The sequence below is a fragment of the Nothobranchius furzeri genome, chromosome 7 (genome assembly GCF_043380555.1).
Source record: "Nothobranchius furzeri strain GRZ-AD chromosome 7, NfurGRZ-RIMD1, whole genome shotgun sequence".
In the NCBI taxonomy this organism is placed as follows: Eukaryota; Metazoa; Chordata; class Actinopteri; order Cyprinodontiformes; family Nothobranchiidae; genus Nothobranchius; species Nothobranchius furzeri.
In genome coordinates this window covers 55112437-55139257 of record NC_091747.1, presented here as the reverse complement: position 1 = coordinate 55139257, position 26821 = coordinate 55112437, and the positions used below count along the sequence as shown (strand labels likewise).

Genomic DNA, 26821 nt, shown 5'->3' with positions numbered 1-26821 from the left:
ACTTCCTGTCTGACCCAATCTGAACTGCTGAGCTTGAACTGACAGCTATGCTTCTGCATAACGAGTAAAAAGTAGACTGCAACTGTAACTCTAATGGAGCGACGCCTCCCTACAATCATCTGGGACGTGTCCAAAACACGATGCTTTGCAGCTGGTGGAAATGTCACCATCGACCATGACTGGACCTTTCCACCAGTCGCGTAAGCATCGCGCAACATTCTCTAAATGTAGTTCACAGCAGTTAGCTTCAGTAATAGTGGATGGGTGCATTTCCACTGGCTGCGAAGCATTACGTTTCTGAAGCTCCCCGGATGCGTAGGGTCGTGTTGCTTATGTTTCAATCCATTTTTTACGCTCTACGCTTCCAGAACACATCTAGTGCAGCAGTTATTGTTTGAAATTGAGTCAACCTGCAGTCCATTTGTGACCCCTCCTTTCTGTGAAAGTGGCATGTAACGAAATAGAGATGTTCTACCCGCAAGCTCTCTTCCAACCGGAAGTGAATCTGCCACAAAACAGGAGCGAAATCTGTGTTTGATCTGTGTTTGATTGCGAAATCACGGGAGAATTGCAACGCCATGCGTGATTTCGGAAGTTCACACAATAACAAGTAAGAAGACAGCTGCATGTATTCAGCTGTCTGTGATTTATTTTCTGTTTGGCTTACATTTAGGGATGCACCGATACTAGTTTTGGTAAAAGTTAACTGATACCAGTGCAGCTGCCTGAAAGTGGCTTCACTGTAACTTGTAATTTCTCTTCACCTAATATTTTAGTTTTGTGATCATTTCTATTAATATATTTTATTTTTATCTACCTCACAGTCTTTTTCTGTTGAAAGCAGAGAAGAAAATAAAAGCTTTATTCCAATTCATCAAATTTTTTTGTGTGGTAGAATTATCGGTATCGGTAATCGGTATCGGCAAGTACTCAGATCCAAGTATCGGTATCGTATCGGTTTGGAAAAAGGTGGTATCTTTGCATCCATACTTTCATTGGCTATGGGAGTTTTACAGAAAACATGCGTTTATTTGCACATGACTTTTATTTTGAAAGTTTCTGTATGTTTTACACTGTGTTTGACGATCTGTCTGGCCCAATCTGATCTATCCGAGTTTGACGTGTTATGGAATGTATGGTAGGGTTATCACTGGTTTTGGTTCTGGTTTCCTGGTTCTTTGTTTGGTTTGTCTTTGCTTAATGTTGTTTTCTGTATTTGTCCTTGTTTTATTGCCCATGCCGGGTATCTGTATAAGTTTTTAATGTAAGTTGTATGTGTTTGTCTTCTTTGCCTGTAGGACTTGGCCCATTTGCCTGTTATCATTTTGGCTTGGTGATATAGTGACTATATCACCGATATCATCGAATACAAGAAAAAATAAGAACAGCAATGAAAAAACAAAACATTATCCCTCCAACTAAACCCTACATGACAGTTAGAAATAAAAGTGTACATCCAAAAGACACAAAAGCATAAAAATGTGGAGTCATTTATGAAAACAAATGCAAACTCTAAAAGAAAACATACATAGGAGAAACAGGACGCCAACTCAATACATGAATAATGGAACACAAAAATAATGTGTTATATATATATATATATATATGTGTGTGTGTGTAATATTTATTTGAACTAAGTTCACTGTTCCAAAAACCAACTAGTTTGTTTTTGGAACAGTGAACTTAGTTCAAAATTTTTTAAAATATGAACTAAGAAATGAACTTGTTTGTTTTAAAATGTATGAACTGAACTTTGAACTAGTTCGTTTTTTAAACGAGCTTTCCCAACCTTGCCAAAGACACACAAGAGTAGCCCAACAAGGAACAGTTAACAAAATAATGAAATCAGCTGTAACAGGCCACTGCTCAAGAGAAAATCATGGACAGGGACAGCTCACGGATCATAACAACAGAACAACAAAAGTACAGAAGATGGACAAATTAGGCAATGGAGACAAGGAGACGTGGATCCTGGACCCTGAATAAGAATGAAGGAATTTTCTCTGTGGATGTGATGATCTGCAGGGAAGGTGCGATCAGTAGAGGGCGACATCGTCTCCTACTGCCCGCGGATAAACAGCGGAAGTGGCCTTCAACACAGAAGAGAAGCTCTGATGATGGCGACTGTGTCACGCCGAAACCATCAGCAAGCAAGGCAAGAAAAACAGAAACTTTGCTACTTTGTGTATACGATAAGAACAGAAAAGCTATGGAATTAGAAGAGAAATGCAGAAAGAACATAAGGAATGTCAAAAAATTACTTACAATTCCAGCTGCAACAAAGCCAGGTCACCATCAGTCCATGATTTTGTAGCCTCCTTTAGCTCCCCGAAACTAGTATAGGCTGTGCCAACGTTCACTCTGGTTTTAGCTCTTTGCTTCACCTCCAAAGACATTACTCTCTTACTTTTACTTCTTATGTTTTCTGATGCTAACAGAAAAAAACGTTTGCTTTTTATTGACGATTGGCCAGTGTTGGGAACGTTACTTTAAAAAAGTAATTAGTTATAGTTACTGATTACTTTGTCAAAAAGTAACTCAGTTACTGAGTTACAAGATTATAAAAGTAACTAAATACCAACAAAAATAACTACTTAGTTACTTTTTTCATTAAAGCATGCAAGTATTACTACAATAGTGAAATATAAATGACTAATGACTGGAACATGATAAAATGTATGACCAAATGTTTTTTATAAACCTGAATAATTTAAATAAATAAATAAGCACTTAACAGGAGGAACTACAAAACAATTAATAATAAACAATTACCCCTCGAGGATGATTAAAGTTTTTTTGAATTGAATTTGAATTTGAATTGAAATGACAGAAATGAATGTAATTTTGCACAGCATTTTAATTTTTCCAGCTTCACATAATTGTGTGTTTTTAGCAGCATTTCTGTTGCTGGTAATCTAGTAACGGTTAAATAAAGAAATAAAATCCTTTAAAATGACACTAGAGGCACAAGCCTGATGGAGGACTTACATTTACTAACTTGGGTCAGACCCAACCACACAAGAGCTGAAGCTGGGTGGTAAACACACACAAGTAGTTCTAATAACACCTGAGCTCCATGACGTCTGAGACTGATGCATCAGCGTTACAGCGGGACTAAAGACATGATCAGAAACAGGTTACAGCTGGATGATCTAGGAAGGCAGAAGATCGTGACGTCTGAGCGGTGAACAGGTGAGCGGACCTTCGGGACGTCCCGCTGTCACGTTAAGAAGGGCACGGCTGCAGATCCACACCTGCAGCCGTAGATATTCATCATGTCTTCCTCGTTCTTCACGGGCCGTGATGCGCTTGGATGAAAACATCTACCTCTTTAGCTCCTGATCAGCTGATGACAGCTTCGACACACCGCGCTGCTTAACGCACGCATTTCCTTATCAGTAACAGAAACAATTGTTTTGTTAAAAGAAGACGGTAATTAATTAGTTTGCTCGTTACAGAAAGAAATATTTTTTTTAGTAACGCGGTTATTTTAAACGGCGTTATTCCCATCACTGCTCTGTTGGGTCTACAGCAGGCAGCGACTGAGACAGTGAGGGTCTCCGCCCACCCGGCCAATCATCATCGTGTTTGTAAGCGACACCTCTCTCTCCTTGGCTGCAGCTGAAGTGTGGCGGTCAGAAAGCCTCACACTGATGCTCAATGTTCGACAAGCACATAGTAACGCACAACCTTCCGTCCCCAGCAGGGGCAGATTTAGGACTGAAGAAGATCCGGGGCTTAACACACACACACACACACACACACACACACACACACACACACACACACGCACATGCACACGCACACGCACACGCACACACACACACACACACACACACACACACACACACGTGACACGCACTAGCCAACATCATATATATTTGTCTTGTACCACATAATTTTTAATCTGAAGCTACATATTAAGCATATTCAGGGCAGAGTATTGTTCCTGTTAGTGTTTAGTGTGAGATGATAGTAAATATTCCCTTTCTTCCTCCAACAACTTTACCTGATAAGCTAACTTTAGGCAAACCAGCAGCACAACAAATATTTTCAAATAAGACTCACAAACCTGAGTCAACATCAGTCTCATCAAAGTTGGGGTTCTGTCGCCGTACTTTTGGTCTAAAAAACGTCTTTATGTCCATCTTCACTCATGCGTTTCAGGCAGAGAGTGTAGAAGAAGCCGGCTGCTGAAGGGTTTCTTCTTCAGTGGTGGAGGCTGAGGCAGGCTGTATACAAACTACTGCCAGCTGCTCCCTCTCTGTTGGACTTTGGTACTGCATGTTACTTCCACGATTTAGATCCGGGGCTTTTCATAAAACATTCGGGGCTTGAGCCCAAGTAGCCGGGCCTAACGCCGCCCCTGGTCCCCAGTAACATAACGGCGTTGCAACAGTGGGAAGAGTAATTAATTCGATTATTCCGTTACCTAAAACAGAACGCCGTTAGTAATGCCGTTATATTTAAACGGCGTTACTCCCAACACTGCGATTGGCGAACTGAAAAAGCTACCTGCTAGCATAGCAGCTAAGAGCCGTAAAGGAGGCAAAGAGCTCCCACTAAAGACCACCAACAATCACTCAACTCAACAACCACGAAGATCAAAGAGATCTTAGCTTAACTATTTAGTGTTACTTTAAACTCCCAACACAGAAAAATGTGGCAAAAGTCCCCCAACAACGTTGTTATTCAGTGTTTTGAGGTCTCAAAGAGCACTGTAAAAACCAAAGGTACTTCTGGACTAAACGCTTTTTACGTCACAAAGCAGCTCTCCCTGTCCCCTGAATGGATTAAATTACGGCGTAATTTGACAGAATAAAACTGTTATCAATGTCCGTGGATGCCTTTTGGCGCTGATCAGTGACGTCACTCACTCCTGAAGCAGTCGCGATTTGCTAACGTCTTAGCAAAGTCCTGAAAGGGTTAATTTTTTAGACACAACAACCAAAAGCCCTGAGTCATCGCATCTCCTGGTCACTTTTTAGAGGAAAGACGGCTCATGTTGTTGGTTCAGTCCCCAATGAGTCTGGACCTCAACCCCATTGATGAACTTTTGGATAGCTTTGCATAATGTTCAGATTTTCCCATCATAAATGTAAGATTGTGGTAAAAATGAATGCAAACAAACCCTGAGATTGCAGAATGCATGTCCAAATCAAAAGCAAAGATGCTCCAATGAAAGATTAGTGTGTGTGACCTTTTTGTTGGCGGTGGTGGCTGTGTGTTATTCTGCCTGCACAGAAAGATGGTTTTTAAGACCGTAGAAACCAAACTAGAACAAAAGAAACATGGGCGATGCTTCAAAAATCCTTCCCCCCAGCAGCCGCCTTGTGTTTCCCTTTGTCACTTTCTCAAAGCTATTAAAGTTGTGTACGTTCAATTACACGTTAAAAACGCACTTCAATTAACTTTCCCTTCTCTCCAACACTCACTCCACAAATAAAGTGTTTATTTCCCAAGAAGAGGAAGCAGGTTAAAGAGCTCAGGAAAGGCTTTGAAAAGCTATTACACGCTGCTGAAGGGGAGCTTGTAACAGTCTGTCTGTTTCTGTTTTCCTGTCGCTCGCTCCCCGTCTCCGAGGCTCTTTGTGCTTCCTGTCTCTCGGCCCCGCGAGGTGAAAGTGGCTTCCATGGTAACGACACACTCTGTTTATGCTGCGACATCTCACTTCATCACAAGCTGTTGATGGCTTTGATTTGCATGTGTGGCTGCGTGTCAGCGTGTTGGTTAGCCCCGCCATCTCTGAGAAATAACTCACGCAAACACACACCGTACAGGTGTCTGCGTAAAACTGCAATCCATTTGATGTGTAGCATCCTTTTGGGCCTTTGATTCTTTCTAAAAAGACGCTTTTCATTTGTGAAATCAAAAGTGTTTGACAAAGCATCTGCATACTTTAAATCAATCACATATGCTCCAGAAATGAGTTTATTTCTGCGTTTGTCGTGCTACCTGTCATGTAATTTATTAAGAACATCTCCATGAAAGAAGAACTTTTCAGATTAACAAAAGTAAATTCAATCACTTCCTTGTTCTGTGAGCAGATCCTGCACAAATTAGCTGCAGAAACAGTGATTATGACTCCTTTTCACTAAAACCAGTCGCCCCCAATTAGTTGAGTTGAGGAGGCTGGGAGAGGAGGAGGTGCAGGAGTTGGGGGGAGGTTTAAGGAGGGAGGGAGGGAGGGGAGGACTTGGCAAGCTAGACCCCCTGCAGGGCGGAAAGGGGGGGAGAAATGGATTCCATACCAGGAAATCCATTAGACCAGGGAACGGCGTGGAGCTGGCAGCCCAGAGTGGTGGCCATGTTTTTAAAAATTCCTCATTAGGCGTAATTTCTAAATTACAATCAGCATGGGCAGAATGAGAAGGCGAGGATCTGACCAGCTCATCAGGATAATCAGGGTAATAGCATGATCGGGTGCGAGCGGGTGTTGGAGCAGAGAGAGAGCCAGATGAAAAGCAAAAAGAGTAGACGAGGACTGGGGGAGGGGGGGGGGGGATTTTAATGCTGCTGCTGGACAGTTGTTTTTCTGTTTTTGCTTTTTACTGATTTTTTTTTTACAACTAACTGATCTGGATAATTGCTGTGCAGCGTGGGGCCGGGTGACTAAAGCAACAAGCTAATGGAAAGCAGGAGTCTCGCTCCTCTCTGTTGACAGACCGAGATGGGGAGACGCCGGTGAAAGTGAAGCAAAAGAGCAGAAAAGAATGACAGGAACAACAGCGGAGGGAGCTTCAGAGACCTTTGTGAGGTAGAGAAAGAGGTGGGGAAACGGCAGGAACGGGGGAGGGAGGGAGGAGGAGAAGAGGTTAATTTGCACATATTAGAGAGGGCAGGATTTTTCATTAAAAAGAGATTGAAGTTGATATATGCCTGTGCGCTACTGACACACTGTACACTCTGATTGTGTTAAGTCCTTGACAGAACAAAGGATTGCCCCCCTCGCTCTCCGTCTCTCCTTCATCCATCTCCAGCAGCCATTGCTGGAGCTCCTGCAGAATTCTGCAGCTCTATTGAGCCACGTGACGGTGAATGGAGGCAGTGTGATATCACCCCAGGACCCCCCTTTTGAAGCATATGCATACCTTCTCTGCTATGAAAATTGATCCGGAAGAGAAAGACCTTCACACGGATTAATGCATCATCTTGTTTGTGTTTGGTGAATGTGGCGGTCAAAGGCCTACGGATGGCTACGGAACAGATTGGCTCGGTTCCCAAACAGGCTGCACAAACGGCCTCTTTTAGTGTTTGTTTCCATCACTTGTGATTAATTTCTTATTTAAAGGGGCTGCATAATGGAAAATCCACATTGTTATTTCCTCATGAAAACAAACAAACCTGTTTTGGCTGCGGTCATGCATTTTCCTGTTTCAGCTGCACATTTTCTGCTTTATTTTGAAAATCCTGTAAAGTGTCAATGGAAGCAAGATGCGTCAGGTGTCCTGCTCCTCTCTCAGAAGCTAGTGTCTGATCTGAAACCTGCCGCCTTTGGTCACTATGATACGTGTCTATAGCGACTATAGCTTTGTAGGATTCAGACTAGATAGTGGTTAAAGTGCCAGGCCGGTTACTTTAACCTGGACTACCAAGGCCAGTACAACAACAGGCTGGCCGTATGCCTGATTTACACTTCTCCGTGAGCTCCGCAACGGAGAGACGCACACGGAGTGTCGGAAAGGTTATCACATTCGACCTTCTGTTCAGGCAGCGGAGCTATTCCCCGCCAGGACAGCAGAGGGCGTAGTGCTGCTCTGTGGTATCCTGCCACCATAACACTCATGTACCAATAGTGTGTTTACTAATGTGTTTATATATTTCAGAGTCTTCATGACACGGAAAAATGTGTCCATTCTTCTCCACCTCTTCATGCGGTCATCATCTCTAAACCTACATTTCCCGTCGTTTCTGTCAACGGTTGCTCCGTATTTTGTACTCCTTCACTCACGGGTGAATAAATGTTCAAATTTTTTGACTTTTGGATGTTTTTATATATTTCTTAAAGAGCAAGTCACCCCCAAATCAACTTTTTTCCCCTGATAAACTAAATAAACGAGTGTCTAATCGTGCTGCAGACACGTGTAGTCAATAATTTGGCACTTCAGTGAATCTTAGTTAAAATTTAAATATTCTGCCTAAAACTGTCAGTGTTGTGCCATTGTCAGGTAAAAACTCTGCACTGTATTTGAATTTAAACCTGCCACCGCTATTGGCTAAGAGGTATGCTATGATGTAAACTGGTACATTATGATGTCACAATGCTGTGGTGAGCCTGTGTGTGTATTTGTTAGCGGCTCCGCCCTCTCGGTCTGCCAGGCAACAGCATTTGTTGCATTTTTTGAACATGAAGTGGGAGTGGAGTTAGACTCTGGTAGGGGGTGACTTGCTCTTTAAATAAATATTTGATGCATAATTTCACTTATTGAATTGTCGTTTTTCTTTGACAGGTGTCTACCTACAGGCCTTCTGACTCTGGTTTTCACACTTCCACATAACTATTCTAGACAAAGAGATAGTGTATCAGGGGGACCTACCTGGTGAAAATAAATACATTTTTATAGAAATTAACCGGCCTGGTGGTCTGGAGCCTCCCGTCCTTTGAGCTGGTGTTCGGGTGAGCTGCTCCGTGGAGCGCCTGAGGCGATCTCATACCTGCCACAGACAACAAAAGCAATCCAAACAGTTCCTGTGTTTTTCTGATCTGTCGTAGGAACACAAGCGACTGTTGGAAATCTCCTCTTAGTTTTTTATTTTTTTATTTTGCTGTCATCTTTCTTTTATCTCTGTTTTCCTCAGGCCACATCTGTCATTCCAGAGTGGAGGGTTATACATGATCTTTGACCTCAGTTAGCACCGCCCCTGAGACTTGTTTCACCCACACACGCACACGCGCACGCACTCACACACACACACACGTGGCATTTCTCTCTGACCTTCTTCTCTAACTAACGGCGTTCTCTGAGCTCTAACTGTCACATTTAAGTGTCTAACACCGACTCGTATCGGATTTTAATCTTAAACCCCAAAATCAAGTCTGTATTTACAAACCGCTTAAAAAATGGGGACCTCACCGATCAAAAATATCCAACAGACCTCACTAATGCAGCCATGCAAGAATACAAACGCACACACAGAGCAGGAGATATTGATTGGTGATAGACAGAGCCAGACTGACCTGATAAGGAGGCCATATTTGATGTTTGTTCTAGCTGCAGTGAGGCAGGGAGAGATTAAATCACAATGAGCCCACTCCGTCCTTGGCTTCGTCCCCACTCGAGGCTTTGCAGGAGTTTAAGGGTCGAGCTTAAACAATGACGGGTGAGGGATTGTGGACAAGGGGCGCCAGGCCTGCTTAAATTCACCGTGGTATAGAGGCCATTGATTATTGCAGTCTGTAATGTTATTCCAGAGTGTGTGTGCATGTGTGTGTGCAGTTCAAGGTTTTCAGCCATTCAAGCTTGTAGATGCACAACAACAACAACAACAACACAGGCAGGTCTTTGTTTTCGCCGGGCGATGTTATAAGCTGATTGACAGGCATCGATACGTTCACAACGGCGGCGTGTTGGTGCCTCGTTCTCGCACAGAGAACTCATTCACACCTTCGGATTCAGTCTTTTTAAACATTATGTTCCAATAATAAAAAAACAATCATGCAAACGTTTATGAGAAGCATTTGTATGTCTAATGAAGTCATGTACGGTCATGTTTCAGGTGCCAGAAGCAATTTTAAAAGTGCTGCTTGGGAAAAAAATCTAAATGAACTAAAAGCAACGATTTGAGCTGTGTGAATGCATGGCGGTGAATGTTCAAGAACGCAAATTACCAGCATCGACTTTGCAATGAGTTCAAACTGTTTACAATTAAGTATTTCAGCAGCTATTTTTGGTGCATACTCAACTTTTAAACACTGACATTCTTCTTGAGCAGTCGACTTGTGTGACGTAACAATGCATGAACAAAACTTTCATTTTAACAACAGGAAACAAGACTATACAGCTCTATAACGTACAAATCGTGTATAAAAGCCGTGAAAGGTTCCCTGCTGTTGATTTCCTGCAACCAAATGCACTTACACCTCCTGCGTCGGGCTGCGCTCTGACCTTCGAGTCCCCTTTACATATGACCAGAACCAGGTCCCGGACTCAAATCCCCCCCCCCCCCCCCCCAGTCAAAAAAAGCAGCATGTGTACATATGAAAGGCTGTATATGTTGGCCAGTGCAAACGCCGTCTCGAGGGCTGGGAGATTATGGCGACAAAAGGTGCACCTGGTGCTTTAGATTGAGTTTCTCTCCTCCCTTTTCCTCCCTTTATCCCTCTGTCATCCCCCCCTCTCCTCGTCTCCTCTGGCCTTTTCCAGCGTTACCCTGGGACATTTAAAAGATTAGACCTCAGCTTTTATAATTGTTCCACTAATGCATGTTAACAGTTTGGACCGGTGGAAAACACTACAGCCCAACATGAGGAAGTAGCTCCCAGAGATGGGTTTGTAGTTGTGTTAGACTCTTATACGATTATGGATTTATTATTGAGCCTTGTTTCTGTGTTACTGTGATCTAATGGGGTTTTTGTGTGCTGCCATTAATAAATATGTTGAGTAATTTGAGTGTTCTTGACCCTACGATGCAACTCGATTCAAGAAACTGCAGAAAACCTTCTTATTCTTTTTATCACAGTCTTTTACAATCAAATCCTTTAACTGTGAAAGCTTCAGTTGAAAATGAAGAAAAGTTTCACATCATTTATAGAGATTTACTGATGATTTGACCAGGGTAGGTTCTAGACAACGTTAGGGTTGGGGTTAGTCCCGCTCTGTTAGAGAGGCATATTTGTAAGGAAACCTTAAAATATTGTTTTTAGATTTTTCCAATTTTAGAAACAACAATTCAATGAAAGTTACTGTAGATACAACAGGTTTTCAGCAAGTTTCAAAAATAGTTATTTTGCAAAAAATACTTTTATATCTTAGTTATTTATCTCAGTGACAACACGTATTTGTCGCAGCGTCTGTTTTCAACGTCAAATAAATGAATTCCCATGCCTTGGTTCCATAGCTTGTGTTTGGCTAAATTATCACAAAGAAATCCAAAATAATTCACGCTTAGGCTCCGCCCTCAGCAGGGAGTCACAGAAGGTGTTGTCAGGGTGGCACTGGCCCGCCCTGGACACCTTTTAGAACCGCCCCTGGATGCGACATTTTTCTTTAAATGTCCTGGGTAGAAATTTCAAAGCACACTTGTTGTTTTTAGGAACAAATCAATAAATGAATGCGCCGCGTAAAGGTTGATGTCTAAGGAAGGTGCTGACATTTTTCCTTAGGCTTTTGACGAGAACCCACGTTATCATAAGATTACATTTTCAGGTGTAATTTTGGACTCATGTCTTCTTTTCACAAAAAGAAAAAGCAGCTTTTCTGCACTGATGTTAAACAAAACTTCTTGATTTTTGGGTTTTGCTCGAGTCAAAATAATCATACATAACAGGAAGTAAAGGGGTGTGGCTCAGGGAAGAGTTAAATTGATGAGGAAAGAAAGATGTTTCTTTAGATTTTTTTGAAAATAACTGAGACATATCTAATAAGAACAAAAACTATTTTACTTCAGATTATTGTGAAATGTGAGTGCAGGATCAGAAAAAGGATGTTTGTGGTAAATACTGATGAATATTATCTCCTGGGGAGAAAGAAAAGTCGACATGAGTCGGGTTAAATTGACCTCACAAACCAAGTTCTGGTTTTTATTTCCACTAATTCAGACGTCGGGTCTGCAGCTGTTTCAGTACAAGCAGGCCGAGCTCGCTGTTCACCTCTTTAAAGAGCAAGAACGTGAACACAGGCAAGCAGACAGATGTGTTTCCCAAGAAAAATACATGGCACATGTGGAAAGCCTCGGCAGTTTTATTGGCATTGTATTTCAAACAATTATTGCAGCTGAAACAACACGAAACACACAACTCTCTGCAGCCGTCACACGTCCTACGGCCCATTGCTTCTGCTGCATATTCAGGAGTGTGTGTGTGTGGAAATGAAAGAGAGGGAGGTGGGTGATGCTTACAGAAGCACGCACACGCACACGCACACGCACACACACACACACACACACTGGAGTGAGGGTTTCCAGTCTGCATAATAAATGAGGTTTTCTGATAGGTGGAGGAACAGGGGCGGGAGTCTCTCTCGCACACACACACGCATGCACACACGCATGCACGCACGCACGCACACACACACGCACACACTGGCCTGTACCATTCTGCAGCGGCTCGGGTCCATACCATTTAGCAGCTGTTGCTGCTGGACAAATCCCAGCTCTCTTTACTTGCCCGTTGTTCTCTAATTTATCCTGATTGCAGGCTGTTTGTCCAACTTCTGCTGCTCCGATTTCAACATCTCGTCTCGAGGGGGAGCTTTTCTTTACCATCAAATCCTGCGTCCTTGAGCAAGTTACTCAGAGCCCCGTGAAAGCAGCTTTACACCTAGCAAAAATCACATTTCTCACCCATCAACAATGACAATATAAGGATTAATTAATGATGCACCTCAGTTGGACTCCATCGTTCTTTATGTAATTATCATATATGGCACATGAAATTCCCTCGGCCTGCCATCACCGTCCAGAGAAGGCACCAAAGACCCCCGCCACCACCTCCACCCCTCACATAGCGGACCATTTGAAAGTAATTATCAGTAATGATCTGCTGGTGACTGATCTATTTTTACCTGATGATCAAACCAGATCTCATCTCAGATCTATATCCCGTGACATTCATTATAATCCTGCGAGATTACATCCATCTCTGCCAGCACCACCTGTCCTCCTAATGGTGTTTCATTCCTCACCCACAGCCCTTTCACACTCACAAGAAAATACAGGAAGTGGAAATAAAGGATGATTTTCAATTTTATTTTTAGTCCAGGTATTTTATGGGACTTTTTTTAAGTACAGGCCTATTTATTTTTTATTATTTCTCAGGTTTCGTGACAAATCTCCACATCTATGTGAATTATAAAAAATGTGCTCAGTTTGTTAGAATAAAATAGTCCTGAAGTAAAAATAACAGATCAACTTTACAACAAACAGAAAAGAGCTGCACCCAGCACATTCCTGTAGGGGCTAGCCAGTGGGCGAAGGTCTAAAGGTCAAGACACAACAAAAATAAACAACTGCGCGTCCCTTAATGGTCTGATAGGTAATTATTAATGGCTGTAAAAGATAATAAAACCATAATTTACCAAATAATTTTGAGTGGAATTTGTAAATGCAAATAAGTGCAGTGTGGGGTGCAAATCTTTGAGCGAGCTATTGTGACATTTGTGCGAAATTGCGCCTGAGAAGCCGCGAATGGAGGCGGTGTGAGCGGAGCTGCATTTCCCTCCTCAGAGGGGGAAAAGCAGCGCGCAGAAAACCACTAAATCACTTTTCTTTTCACCGCTCACTTTTATGCTCGGCTGAAGCCAAACGCTTCGTCTGTTTTCATTACTTTCATTTATAATTTTTTGCGGTTTTCGGAGCTCCTAGATGCTCGGCTGGCGAGAGCCTGGAAGCAGCGGCGCGAGAGGCTGAGTGGCCGCGCGGCTGCTCACTCGGCTCGGCAGGAGAGTGGCTCGCGAGCCGCTGAATCTCCGGGTCTCGCGCTAAACTCCTCCTCCACACACACACACACACACACACACACACACACACACACACACACACACACACACACACACACACACACACACACACACACGTACGTACGTACGTACGTACGTATATATATATATATATATATATATATATATATATATATATATATATATATATATATATATATATATATATATATATATATATATATATATATATATAACATTTATTAGCCTTTTTATATTTTTTCTTCAATAATTGAAAATAATTTTTGAAATTTCAAACCTCAACTCTTTTAAAAACATATTACTAAACCATAAATACAATCCTATATTATTATTATTATTAAATTATTTTGTTGTCACAAGTTAGTATATGAGGCCATTACAGGATTAAATCCGAATGTCTATTTATAGATAATATTATGTGTTTATTTTAATTGTTTGAAAAAAGATCAATCATAACATAAACAGCACCACAGGTCGTTTTATATAAACAAAAAAAAAATATCGGAGAAGACATATTTTACATTATAACTAAAACAGAATATTTTTTCATCATGGTAAGAGGTTGTGTTTGAGCTCCAAGCAAATCAAGCTGTCTGACGTAAAAAAATGGGATTCTGCTGCTTTGCATTGCCCATACAGGACACACACACACACACACACACACACACACACACACACACAATACTCTGGGAATCTCCTTAGCTGCACCCTTCCTCGTCCCCTGCACTGACAGCCTTAAACACCTCGGCCTGCCGGATCTGGTTCCACTCGGCACCGGATCAGGGCCCCTGGCAGCTGACTGCCAGTTCCTGGCCAGGATTAAGCCGCTTAATGGCAGCTACTCTGTGATGATTTACACTGCATTACTGTACACACCAGCGACTGCTCTGCTAATGGTTTATTGCACCAGAGCTCCTCTCTCTCTTCAGCTTTATTGCTGTCCCTCTCCATGGGTGAGGCCTAATTAAATCATTGAATCAACAAACATATGTAGGAACCTGTGCAGGAATTACAGGTGGTGAACTTTTGATTGTGGCTTGGATTCAGCTGCTTGGCTGTAACGAGTGTGGAGAAAACACACAGTGATTTTTACTAACATGCACAGATTAAAACAGCTTCAACTCAAGCTAAGACTGCAAAATTCTTTTCTAAAATAACCAATTCGTTACCCCAAATTGTCAGAATTGTTTTCTCTGCTGAGAATTCCTCATCGACTGAAGCCTCAATGTGCAGAAATCTGTCTGATTATCCAGGTTTACCCCTCCTGCTATCTGCTAGGTCCCATCAGGCACCTGGAGGGACAGCACAGGGGGGTCCTCCATCAGCTGTTAGGCCCTCCCACCCCTTAGGGTCTCTAAAGAGAGAGGGAGAAAAGGAGAGTGTGATCGATGGACACAGCAGTTCTGCCCAGAGTGTGTGTGTGCGTGTGTGTGTGTGAGAGAGAGAGAGAGAGAGAGAGAGAGAGAGAGAGAGAGAGAGAGAGGAGAAGGGAGTCAGTTCTGTGGTGGAAGGTCCCGAGTGGGGGAGGCAGGAGGAGGTGAGGAGTGATGGGGGGTTTGCTGTTTAAACAGCTCAGCTTTGATTGACAGGGCTGAGGAAGGGAGAGAGAGAGAGGGGGGGGGGGGGGCAAGTGTTTGGGTAAAGAGAGGAGAATGGGGGAGGGAGAGAGGGAGGTAGGCAGAAAACTCCAAGTTATTTGTGAAAGTGAGCCTTTAATTACCAGAACATGGATGTAGCATGATGGAGCCTCCACCACACACACACACACACACACACACCTTTAAACCATCCTGCTGCTGCATAAAAAGGGTTACACTCATGTAGCTAACGTGTAACTGTTCTTTAAAACAGCTCAGAATGATTTTATTTTGCAGAAAGTTCAAACAGCTGAGCTGTTCGTTAATAAACTGGAAACAATCTGATGAGAGCTCTGACTTTTCCCCAAATAAACGATTAAATTCCAAAGATTTAGTATTTTCAGAGGAAAAATTTAACCTTTTTCTTTAACAGAAAAAATCCAACATAGAATAAATAATAAACTACTAAATAAATGTTAAACTACTAAATTTCAAAATATTAGTGATGTCAAGAGTCTCTTTGGCTCGGTTACCAAACTACCATTCAGTATGAATAACTTCAATTATAAAAACATCTACATTGTGTGCTTTTGAAAATATTTGTTACAAATTGAGTTTTACTTTGAAAAGCAGGTAAAATCAGTGTTTTTATGCTTAAATACAACAACAGACACTTCCAGCTATATTTCTTAATCCGAGTGTTTATTTTTTTATTTTAAATACGTCAGATTCCCTCTCCCACAATATTTTCCACTTGTACAAAAAGGACCCAAACAAACAAATTAGACCATGGTGCCCAGATTATAAAACCATCAACAGACTGGTGCAAAACTTCAAAAAGGAAAAGAAACACAAAGTCCCTGCACATAGAAAAATAAATTAATACTTTTGTGTGCCCAGTCTTTGTCTGGTCCTAAAGCGTCTGTTCACACCAGCACGGCCACTCACGATCACCTATGTACACCAATCAGAACGCTGTATGTACACTTACCGAGGTAAAAACGGTGCCCTCCCCCACACATATACACAGCCCCGCCCAATCAGCCTACTGTTAAATAGCTCAGAGCTTCTGAACACGATTAGAAAGGATTTACAGCAAAGTTAGACCGAGTGAGGGAAAACAAAGGAACAGTCCACAGTAGTACAAAATGAAGCTGAATCGCTTTTAAACTAGAGCCCATCTCATCCCCGTTAGACATGCGCTTCAGATAAATAAAAAACTGTTTCAGAGTTTTATTATGAAAAAGAGACAGCAAGTCCAGCCTGACGGCAGGGTGTTTGTCTGGAGTTATGCAGCTAAGCCCCGCCTCCTTCCCCCTCCTCCGTTTGGCCTCAGGCACTTTGGGTTCGGACCCTGATTGGCCGGTCCAGACTGTGGTGGGTTATAAGCGGCCGCTGCGGTCGGCCTTTTAGGTCCTGTTGTCGAGGTAGGTGCAGCGGGGTGGGGGCGGCCCCTCCGGTATCTGGCCCGGGAAGAGACAGCGAGAGAAAGAACAAGGCTTCTGCGGTGACCGTATGGGGCTTGCTTCATTGACGAAGGGGACACACACACACGCACACGCACACACGTGTAGAACTTTTTCACAATCCTGACCCAAAACTCCCCTGGGGGGGCCGCTGTGAGACGGCTGTCAAACGCACATCTGCTTGTGTTCAGTGCTGTTCCACAGAACTGGATGCTTGTTTGTTTTTAAATAGATTTATTTATCCATTCATGTACTGCTGTTGCGTTTTTATTGTCTGTTTGCAGCTCGGGTTCAGCTGAGGCCCCTGAGAGAGAAGCAACGGAGAGCAGAACGACGACACAAACCAGGGACTTGATCATCTCAACTAAAGAGGAACTCAAACATAAAACATCAGCACGATGACCAAAAAAAAAGCAGAACTAGACTTAAAACATAATAAAAAAATATCTGGGTAGTTGACTTAAACACACAACACACACCAGTGCTACATGATGACACTAGTAAACAGTTACTGACAAGAACATTAAATAAAATATGGAACAGAAGCAGCCCAAAAGTTAAAAACAAACTAAGTTAGTTTGGAATAAATAGTACAAACAGGATTTAGGGTTGTAACCAGGAAATGCTGCAAAAACAGCCCCAGCTGGCTCAAATAGTGGCTGTAAAACATCAATTCTTATATTCTCAGATTTTTTGCACGTGTGGAAAGAAGGATCCAGCAGAAAGATGGACTTCTCTCCAGCCGATGATCTGAAGTTGACCAACAGGCTGATAGAAAAGCTCTGTATAATTATTTTAGTGAAAAAAAAAATCAAAATCAATAAACAAACGAGCCTGCTCGGTCATGTCTTCTCCTGGCCCATGACGCCCACGGCTTTCTCGGCGAGCCGAGGCTTCTGCGCTCCTGGGCCGAGCGTGTCGGTGTGTGCGTGCTGCAGCGACAGGAAGGGGTTGGCTGTGATGGTGCCTTGGCTCTGAGCAGCGGGCAGCAGGTTGTTGATGGGCAGCTGAGAGGAGGGGAGCTGGGTGGAGGAGGAGAGGGACTGAAGCTGATGGAGGTCCTGATGCTGCTGCATCAGCCGGTAGAACAACGCCTGCTGCTGCTGGTCCTGCGTGGGAAAGGGAGAAGTAGTTAATGAACACAGCGGTTCGGAGGTGTGTGTGTGTGTGTGTGTGTGTGTGTGTGTGTGCTGTACCGCTGAGGGCTGCGAGGACAGCAGCTGCTGGAGCTGCTGCTGCTGCAGGAGGAGTCTCTGCTGCTCAGACAGCAGGCCCAGTTGTGTGGTGCTGATGAGACAGAAAAACGTTCAGGATGAGTAACACAAACATCAACAGAAGAGGACAAGAAAACGAGTGGAAAAACAAAAATGGACCTCATAAACGAAGGTTTAGTAGGTGAAAAGATTATTAAATAAACTCCAATATCACAAAACATTATTCCTTATACCATTACTAAATACTCTAGTAAAGATCCATATATAATACACTTGATCACACATGATAATGAAGGGTCTTCCTTTATCTAAACTCTTCTTCTGCTGCCACTCCTGCAGCGGTTATCGCCATAGCAACACCTAATGTTTAAGAAGGGCAGCAAGAAGCTTTGAATAGGGCCAGACAATAAAAATTTTAGCCTATCAGCTAGCTTCAATACTAGAGTCGCTCCGCATTGGACCAATCATGTGGCTGGAATGGAGATGCACACATGGTAAAGTAGTAGCCGGACCGCTAACAGCTAATGCTAATGCAACTGTAGCCTCTTACTTTAGGTAACGTCAGAGAAAATGAGCGCCCTGAAAGAAAATAAATATGGCGGACACGGCGAATGACATGACAGATGTCAATGGCCTGAACAATTCAGCTGTGTGGACACATTTTTGCTATTTATAGTCCGGAAAAAAGAAAAAACAAAGCGGCGTGTGCCACAAATTATATCGTTTGTTTCATCTCCTGAACCAGCGCCACCTGCTGGAGCAGCAGCTGAGGAGGAGATATAAAATATCAGGGCTGAAATCATTTAGAACCCCCTAAAACGCCCTAAACTAAAATCAGTGATGAGTTTCTAAAGGCTGTTTCAGCAGATCGTGAAACTGGTATCATGTAATTAGAGCTTCAATGATTTTACAATGGAACACGGCCCAACCTATTGATGAAGCAATGCACACACACATGCACACACACACACACGCGCACACACACATATACACGCACACATGCTCATTGTTATTCTGATTTCCAGAAATGACCATAAACTATGTGCACGGTCCCGCTCAGCATCGGAGGTTCTGCAGACCCGTCTCACCTGTTCTTACTAGCTGCTGAGCTAGAATCCAACATGGCAGCAAAAAGAGATAAAAGGAGAAGACAAAGGTTTATGAACTTCAGTTCTGCTTCTGATGACTTCTGCACTGGAAATAGAAGAATTGTGAGATAGGCTGATTGGTTACCTGCTACTGACGGGCGCCGCTCCTGTAGAATGCGTGTGAGGGCTGGCGGTGCCCGCTGGAGTCTGGATCACGCCGTTCAACGCTCCAACGATCCCCCCTATTCCCAGAGTGTTCCCCGCCCCCAGAGCTCCTATCAGCCCCGCCACGCCACCCAGACCAGCCGCCGTGGCAACGCCGTTAAGCGCCGGCTGAGGCGGACTCTGGGAGACAGAGGGAGAGGCGGAGAGCGAAGAGGTGGAGCCGCTGCTGCTGTGACCGCCACATGATGCCGTGTCCTGAAGAGAATCATGACAGACGTTTGCTTCAGTGAATCTTAACTATTGAAGCGAGTCATGAGTCGGTGATGAGGTGGGAAACGGAGTCCTCACCTGAGCTGCTACAGGTAAAGAAGAGTCTGAACCTCCAGGCTGGGCTCCCTTTACATCTGCTGCACAGAAACAGCTCGTGTTTAAACTCCTCTGAAGTAAAAGTGGAAGCTTCAAACCTTTTTTGCACCTCGAGATCTGAACTTGTTGGCGTGCTTACCGGAGGAGACGGTGGAGGTGAAAGGCACGGACAACTGAGCGCTGAGAAGCTGGAGCCTCTCCTTCTTCATGGTGAGAGTGTTGATCTGCTCCTCCAGCCTCCTGTTCTCCTCCTGCAGCTGGTGGAGACTCTTCAACATCCCCACAACTGATGGAGGTCAGAAACACATCCCATTTTCACACGTTTACTATAAAAGTTAGCTACAGGACGCGCTTATTCACTAGTGAGGAGACTAAATGGTAAATGGCCTGTATTTGATATAGCGCCTTCTAGAGTCCTGGAACACCCCAAAGCGCTTTACAACACAATCAGTCATTCACCCATTCACACACCCATTCACACACACATTCACACACAGATGGTGATGAGCTACGATGTAGCCACAGCGCCATCGGTCCCTCCAACCACCACCAGCAGGCAACATGGGTTAAGTGTCTTGCCCAAGGACACAGCGACAGACTGAGCGGGGCTCGAACCTGCAACCTTCCGATTACGGGGCGAGCACTTAACTCCTGTGCCACCATCACCCACAAATCTACACTAATCATCCATCAGCTCCGCCTCCACACACCTTCTGTCCAAGCATCCTCTGAAATATTCCACAGGGAGGTCAAAGGTCAGCATAAGCTGCCACTGCCCCCCAGTGCTCACTCAGATTTAGTCCAGAGCTCAAGGACAAGATGAGACACGAGGGAGGACATTTCAGTCAGCCTGATCCAGCTGAAGGACGGCCTTTCTAACAACTGGGCAGCCGTCGCTTCATTTTTCATTTTGGATTCATTGATCCCAGAAGGGATGTCGAGATAAGCGGATGATGGATAGATATTGGCAGGTGGAACAATGACGGATAAAACCACTGAAAGAGAAAAAGCCAGGTGGCACGGCCAGGAAGTGTCCACTCACCGTCTCCCTGCGCTCCGTGCTGCAGCAGGAAGCTCTGCCCCTCGTTCCACTGCCTCTCCAGGAGCTGCTCGATGCTGGTGGCCACCGGGGGCAGCGTCTCGCCGCCTCCGCCTCCGCCTCCGAGCACCCCCAACCCCGGCAACGACCCTGAGGAGTCATAGCGGATCTGCAGGCCACCAATGGGCGAGCTGAACGGAGGGGGAGAGAGAGAGGGATGGAGAGGTCAATAGGGAGATTAACGACCCAACATAAATGTCAGACAAACATAGACACTGCTGGCTATAAAACTACATCAATTTGTTGTTACAGTGGCCGCTAATGAAAAGGGGCCAGGCTTTCTGTCTGCGTGTGAGAGCCGGAGGACAGCGAGGAGAGGGAGGGAGAAACGGGACGCGGAGAGACAGCGAGGGGAGTGCAACGTCCTGATGCGATAAATCCTGGTGGTTGAGACAATCTGTTGGGTGTGAAAGAGGAGAGACGAGGGACATCAGGAGCGGAGAGGGGACGTGAATAAAGGCTTTTAAAGTCAACAACATGGCTGCCCGAGGATTAAACGGTTCCTAAAGAGGAGGATTTTAGCCTTAAAATATATAAACTAGTATCAAGGATGGCCGAGCCACATTCAGTATAAAATATCATTATTTATTAAACTAATTTGACCAATAAATAACTTACCAACCTTGTCTAAAGGAATCACACGCTCCAAAAAAGTAGAAGACAAACAAAAATGTTTCTGATCAATGCTCCCATCCTGGAGAATCCATGCAAATATTCCCAAGTGAAGCCGAAACTCAAGACTTAAACTAGATCAGGAGAGAAGAGAGTCCAACTGGACCTGAAGGATGGCTACCTCCTACAGAACCAGCCTGGGTTGGTCAGGAGAGAGAAAATCGCCTGTAGGGGCAAACGCCGCCAACGAGGGAATGTGAGTGTGTGTGTGTGTGTGTGTGTGTGTGAGGAGAGAGAGGAAGAGAGCGGAGCCGAGGGGCCGGCGAGGGGAAAGGCAGGAGAAAAGGGGGGATGAGGGGGCAGTGAGGAATGTAAATGATGAGGGAGGGGTGGGAGGGCATCGGAGAGTGAGAGAGTGTGTATTCACCGCGGGGTGGTCTTGGGAGAAGCTCTGATGGAGAAGCCTTGAGATCCGCCGCTGCTGCTGTCTCCCACATCCTGATCTGCACACGCACGCACGCACGCACGCACACGCACACACGCACACACACACACACACACACACACACACACACACACACACACACACACACACACACACACACACACACACACACACACAAAGAAAACAGTGAAACGTCTGACATCAAAGCCACTTTGTGCATTAAAATGTTTGCAGGACGTCATTTTGTCTCAATTCTGATGAAGAAAAACAAAAACATTCATTCATGATATTTTTAATGCAGAAAAATGTGTTCAGTCCCTCCTTTTGTTCCGAGTCCATTCTGACATCACGCGACCATCTTCAACATGAAAAGCACAGAACAAGATTTCCTTCGCCTAACCTCCTGAGACCCCGTGTCTGGCCTCTGGCACTTTAACTTAAACCTTTTTCATTATTTAGAGAGACTTGATATTTACCAAGATAATGTGTTTCAGAAATTTGTCAACATTTTTATTTAAATTTATTTTCATCCAAGTAATATTTGATCCCGTTTATGAGAATCGACTAAAAAGCTAGAATTGTGTTTTCTTTTAAATCACAGAAAATACAAATTCGAGTCTCAGGAGGTTAAACAGGAAAACCTTTTCTAAATCAATAGGAATTTTATTTGTTTTGCTGAGAAAATGAATTTTAGAGGAAAATCTGTGGACGATCAGAAACACCAGATTCTGTCTGATCTAGTTGGTTGTTGAACACTTTTCTCTCAGTGAGGATGTAAAACTCCGGTTTATTTTAGTTTGGGGACCTTCTCCTGGTTCCGGCTGATAGAAACTAAAGTATTCTGATGCGTTCTCTCTCATCAGAAGCTAAATGTTCTGTAATCCAACTTCAGAACCGGTTTTTTAATCTCACACACGAGCCTCCATTCAGACGGCTTCTCCCTCTCGCTCTCTCCTCCCTCTGGGCCCCTGGCCAGATGCTTCTTTTCATTTTCCTCGCTGAGAGTAATGAATCACACATGTACACACACTTTTTACATTTATGCACTCACACAAACTCCCCTCTACTTAAGACGGTCACCCCCCCACCAGGTCACTACTTCATTTCCTTCATTTTTCCAATTCCTTTTAATTTTCCTGCCGTAACCCTTTCCGTCCCGACACCTCCCTCTAGTCACTCGAAAGCAACGAGCAACGGCTGCCAAAATAAACATGCTACATGCAAACACACACACACACACCTCGCACGACCCCCAGCAGCCGCCAAACTAAACTTCTGAATCCTCTACAAACGCTCCACATGACCGCAGCTGCAGCCATGATCGGGTTAAATCGAAGAATCAATAAAACATGGCCAACATAAAGATGCGCAGCTTTAAGTTAAATTCCCAGGCGGGATAACCCTAAACACGATTTTATGCTAATGGACAAATTATTTAGGTGATGAAAAATTATACTGGATGTCAGATTTTTAAAGCAGAAAAAAATCCTCCATTTTTCCAGTTACACCATCAAGTGCAAAGATAAACAATAAAACAGAACTTTCTCCTAAAACAATACATATAATATATAATGTAGGTTTATATATTTTATACATAATAATTTTAACATTTATCCAGATTATTTTTTTCACTTTTTAAGGAAAATCTGACTAAATGAGTCTGTTTCAGATCTGAATCGGTCTTAAAATCCAGAATTGGTGCAGCTCTAGAGAATAAATGAGATATAAAATGTAGCTTTTACCATTAGAAAATGTATTTTATGTTTAACACAAAACTTTAAAATAATTAGCAAAAATTTCCAGTGTTCCACAAACCGAAAACTGAAATAATTTTTATTTACTTTAACAAAATGCACATTAGGATTAAACACAGTCACACACGCTCACACACACATACCCCTGTGGCCCCATCACAGAGCCTGATTAGTGACCTGACCTGCAGGTCAGAGTGGATCTGGCTCTGATGACTGCTGACTGACAGCAGGAACCACTTCCTCCTCTTCCCTCTTTATTCCCTCTCTTCTCGGCTCTCTGGCCAACCAGATGTCTTCTATCAGGAAGCTAAAGTCACTCCTTACTCTCTCATCAGCTACTCCGTACCAGACACACACACACACACACAGAAACTTTCTTGCCACCTATCATGAGTCCCTGACAGTCTGTTCTGCTTCTTCTAACACACTGAACTAGACACACACACACACACACACACACACACACACACACACACACACACACACACACACACACACACACACACACACACACACACACACACACACACACACACACACACACACAGTTAAACACTGAACGAACAAGCCAGAAGGATGTGACAGAGCTGTGTAAGCATGGTGGGAGGAGCTTATGACCATCATTGACCCCTGACCCTTCTGCGGGATCAAGGGGCGTGACCCATCCATTATCTTCTTCTCTTATTCTTTACACACACACACACACACACACACACACACACACACACACACACACACACACACACACACACACACACACACACACACACACACACACACACAAAACTAGGTTGTACCTGCTGGTGTGGCCTCAGACTGAGCGATGAGAGCCGCCATAGAGGAGTTGGGGTTCAGCCTGTTGCCGAACATGTGTGGAGGGCCCAAGTTGAACGCTGAGCCCGGCAGGGCACCCACCTGAGGACGGAACACACACACACACACACACACACGTGCCACATCTTACTATGGATTTTATTCACTTGTTTAAGTCAGAGAAGAGCATTGTAATTTTACAGTTTATAATTTAATTATTTGTATTGTTAAATAATAAAAAGTGTGTAAATTCTGACCAGAACTAAACCAAACTTACACCCCGCCATGCATGGCACAAAATCATAGATTTGAGAAATTACCTGTGACACGATTAATCTAAATTACGTAACTATCTACAAGTTTACTACACAAACACAAAAGCATTTTCATCAGGCTCAGTAATGGAAGAAAAGCGTCAACAGCTATTTTTAAACACATGAAAGCTGAAGCTTCGCAGAGAACGCCTCAAAAAAGGAGAGAAAGATTTTTAGGTTTAGAATGATTTCCCAATTAAAACCCAGATATGAAGCTGGGACACTTCACCGTCATTTCCATGTGAAATAAATAAATAAATAAATAAATAAATAAATAAATAAATAAATAAATAAATAAATAAATAAATAAGCAAGCACACAATGAAGCAGCAGCTCATTACTGGGTTGCACACATGAGGCTCCGACTGCCTCGGCGCCCCGACAGTACGCTGACATGCTGACAAAGTGTTTCTGATGCATAGAGTTTAATCCAATTAAGGCATTTCCCAAATAAGGGCCACGGTGTGAGGGGTGGGTGGGGGCGGAGCATCAGGAGGGGGAATCCGCTCCATCTACAGGAACAAAATGGCTGACTGACTCTGCGGAAAACAGATGAAACTTCCATGACTCTGCACTCTCCTCTGACACATGTAGACCTCTACGAGCGTTCATGGTCACCTTAATGTCAGAAACGTTCGATCAACATCACAAATACTATTTGTTTTTTAAATGCTGCTAACCGCAAGTAAAAAGATCCAACAACAACAATAAAAATGTTAAAAGTAATTAAAGAACATGGATAAAATTTTAAATCAAATATTCACCTGAACTTTAAAGGATTTCATTTTATTTTGAAAAGCAGAATGCGTGTCATGGAGCGCTAAAATAAAACACTAGAACAAGTGGAAATAAGAAATAATAAAATACTGAAAATAAATGACAATTTTTATGCACGTGCACACGTGTACACACATGCACGCGCGCGCACACACACACACTCCATCTCTCCATCCCTACTGTTGAGCTTGTCAGATGTGGTTACATCACAGGACAACAGGACGGGGCAAAGATAGAAATGGATGTGGACGAACGGGAGGCAGGTCAAGGGTGAGGGAAAGAGTGTGTGAGAAAAATAAAAGAGCGGTGGAGACAAATGAAGATGGCGTTCTGGGAGGTTACAAACCATTAAACACCACGGTCAGCTGAGGAGGAGGAGGATGAATTTTATTCTGTTCCTTTAAAACAGAGCAGCTCAGGTTTGACCCGATGACCTGAAAACTAGACGTTAGCTTACATAAGACGCTGGAAAACGCGCCAGAAATGATTAAAGTGTCCAAGAGGAAGAGTGGAAATCTTACTCTTAAATAATTCAATCACACTGGTGAACAGCAGCTTTTATACATGAGGTTCGTCGTTTTCCACAAATATTTCTAACGTTTCATCTTATGCAGCCTTGATTTTAGACACTTGAGCTTGTGGAGGATAAAAGATCTGGTCAAAGTGTGTGTGTGTGTGTGCGAGTGTGTGTGTTTTATCTGCTCTTCACATTAAGATATATTAAATAGAACAGGGTGTGCATTCTGCTACAACACACAGCCTTGGTTTGGTGGTTTTCTTTACCCTGGTGCCTGAATGATTTTTCCCTGTAGGATGATTGAATTTTTATCTGTTTACACCCCAAAAGTACGCATTAATTAGCAGCCAGGCATCCCATAATATTATAACCTTGTTCTCGAGGGTTAACAGAACTTAACGGCACATTTGGAGAACACCATCGAAGATTTTTTTGTTTTGTTCCTCCAATAAATCGAGGCAGACCCTCCACAGGTGCACCCAGAATTCAGCTATAGATGCACAAGGTCAGCACGCGCTCTCTCTCACACACACACACACACACACACACACACACACACACACACACACACACACACACACACACACACACACACACACACACACTCATTTCACAGATAATTAACCAGCAGAGGATTAATAATGGAGCTGAAGAAGATGTTTAATTGCTGAGCTTTAGTTTATTTGTATTCACACGTTTTATCTGCTCTCGAGTTTGGAGATGTGAGAGACGGGGTTCGCCGAATGAAGGCAGACACAAAAGAGAGAGAGAGAGTGAGAAAGAGAGAGAGAGAGAGAGAGAGAGAGAGAGAGAGAGAGAGAGAGATGGAGTGTGTTGCAGTGGTCAGGTGGCTTGTTGGGACTCACGTGTGCGGAGGCCGTGCTGCTGAGAGGTGCGGTGGCTGTGAACGGAGAGGGAGGGGCCAGGGAAGGTGTGGGCTGCTGTTGCTGTGACAACTCGGAACTTGCCCCGCCCAT

General features: G+C 43.6%; 1 protein-coding gene and 1 long non-coding RNA gene across 6 annotated transcripts in view; one reads left to right on the top strand and one right to left on the bottom strand.

Moving 5' to 3' along the window:
- Window positions 1-6189: 6189 nt before the first annotated feature.
- LOC129167084 (uncharacterized) lies at window positions 6190-8561 on the top strand. Of its 2 annotated transcripts, XR_008565917.2 has the most exons (3): window positions 6190-6407; window positions 7827-7953; window positions 8451-8561. It is a non-coding gene; the product is annotated as an uncharacterized lncRNA (long non-coding RNA). The 2 variants fall into 2 exon arrangements; XR_011521163.1 differs by having other exon boundaries at window positions 6190-7953.
- An 8742-nt stretch (window positions 8562-17303) lies between these two features.
- Window positions 17304-26821, bottom strand: part of mllt10 (MLLT10 histone lysine methyltransferase DOT1L cofactor) — a 55765-nt gene continuing 46247 nt past the window's right edge. For 2 of the 4 annotated variants that reach the window (XM_015955347.3, XM_015955350.3), the window contains 10 exons: window positions 26711-26821; window positions 24221-24338; window positions 21652-21727; window positions 20556-20743; window positions 19653-19799; window positions 19496-19554; window positions 19128-19402; window positions 18983-19003; window positions 17877-17967; window positions 17304-17789 (listed from right to left, as the gene is read on the bottom strand). The exon at window positions 26711-26821 is cut by the window's right edge and continues 50 nt beyond it. In XM_015955347.3, coding sequence (XP_015810833.3) covers window positions 17523-17789; window positions 17877-17967; window positions 18983-19003; window positions 19128-19402; window positions 19496-19554; window positions 19653-19799; window positions 20556-20743; window positions 21652-21727; window positions 24221-24338; window positions 26711-26821 — 1353 coding nt within the window. In that variant the 3' untranslated portion in view covers window positions 17304-17522. The remainder of the gene's footprint in view (window positions 17790-17876; window positions 17968-18982; window positions 19004-19127; window positions 19403-19495; window positions 19555-19652; window positions 19800-20555; window positions 20744-21651; window positions 21728-24220; window positions 24339-26710) is intronic. The other 2 variants (XM_015955348.3, XM_015955349.3) reach the window with 2 other exon arrangements.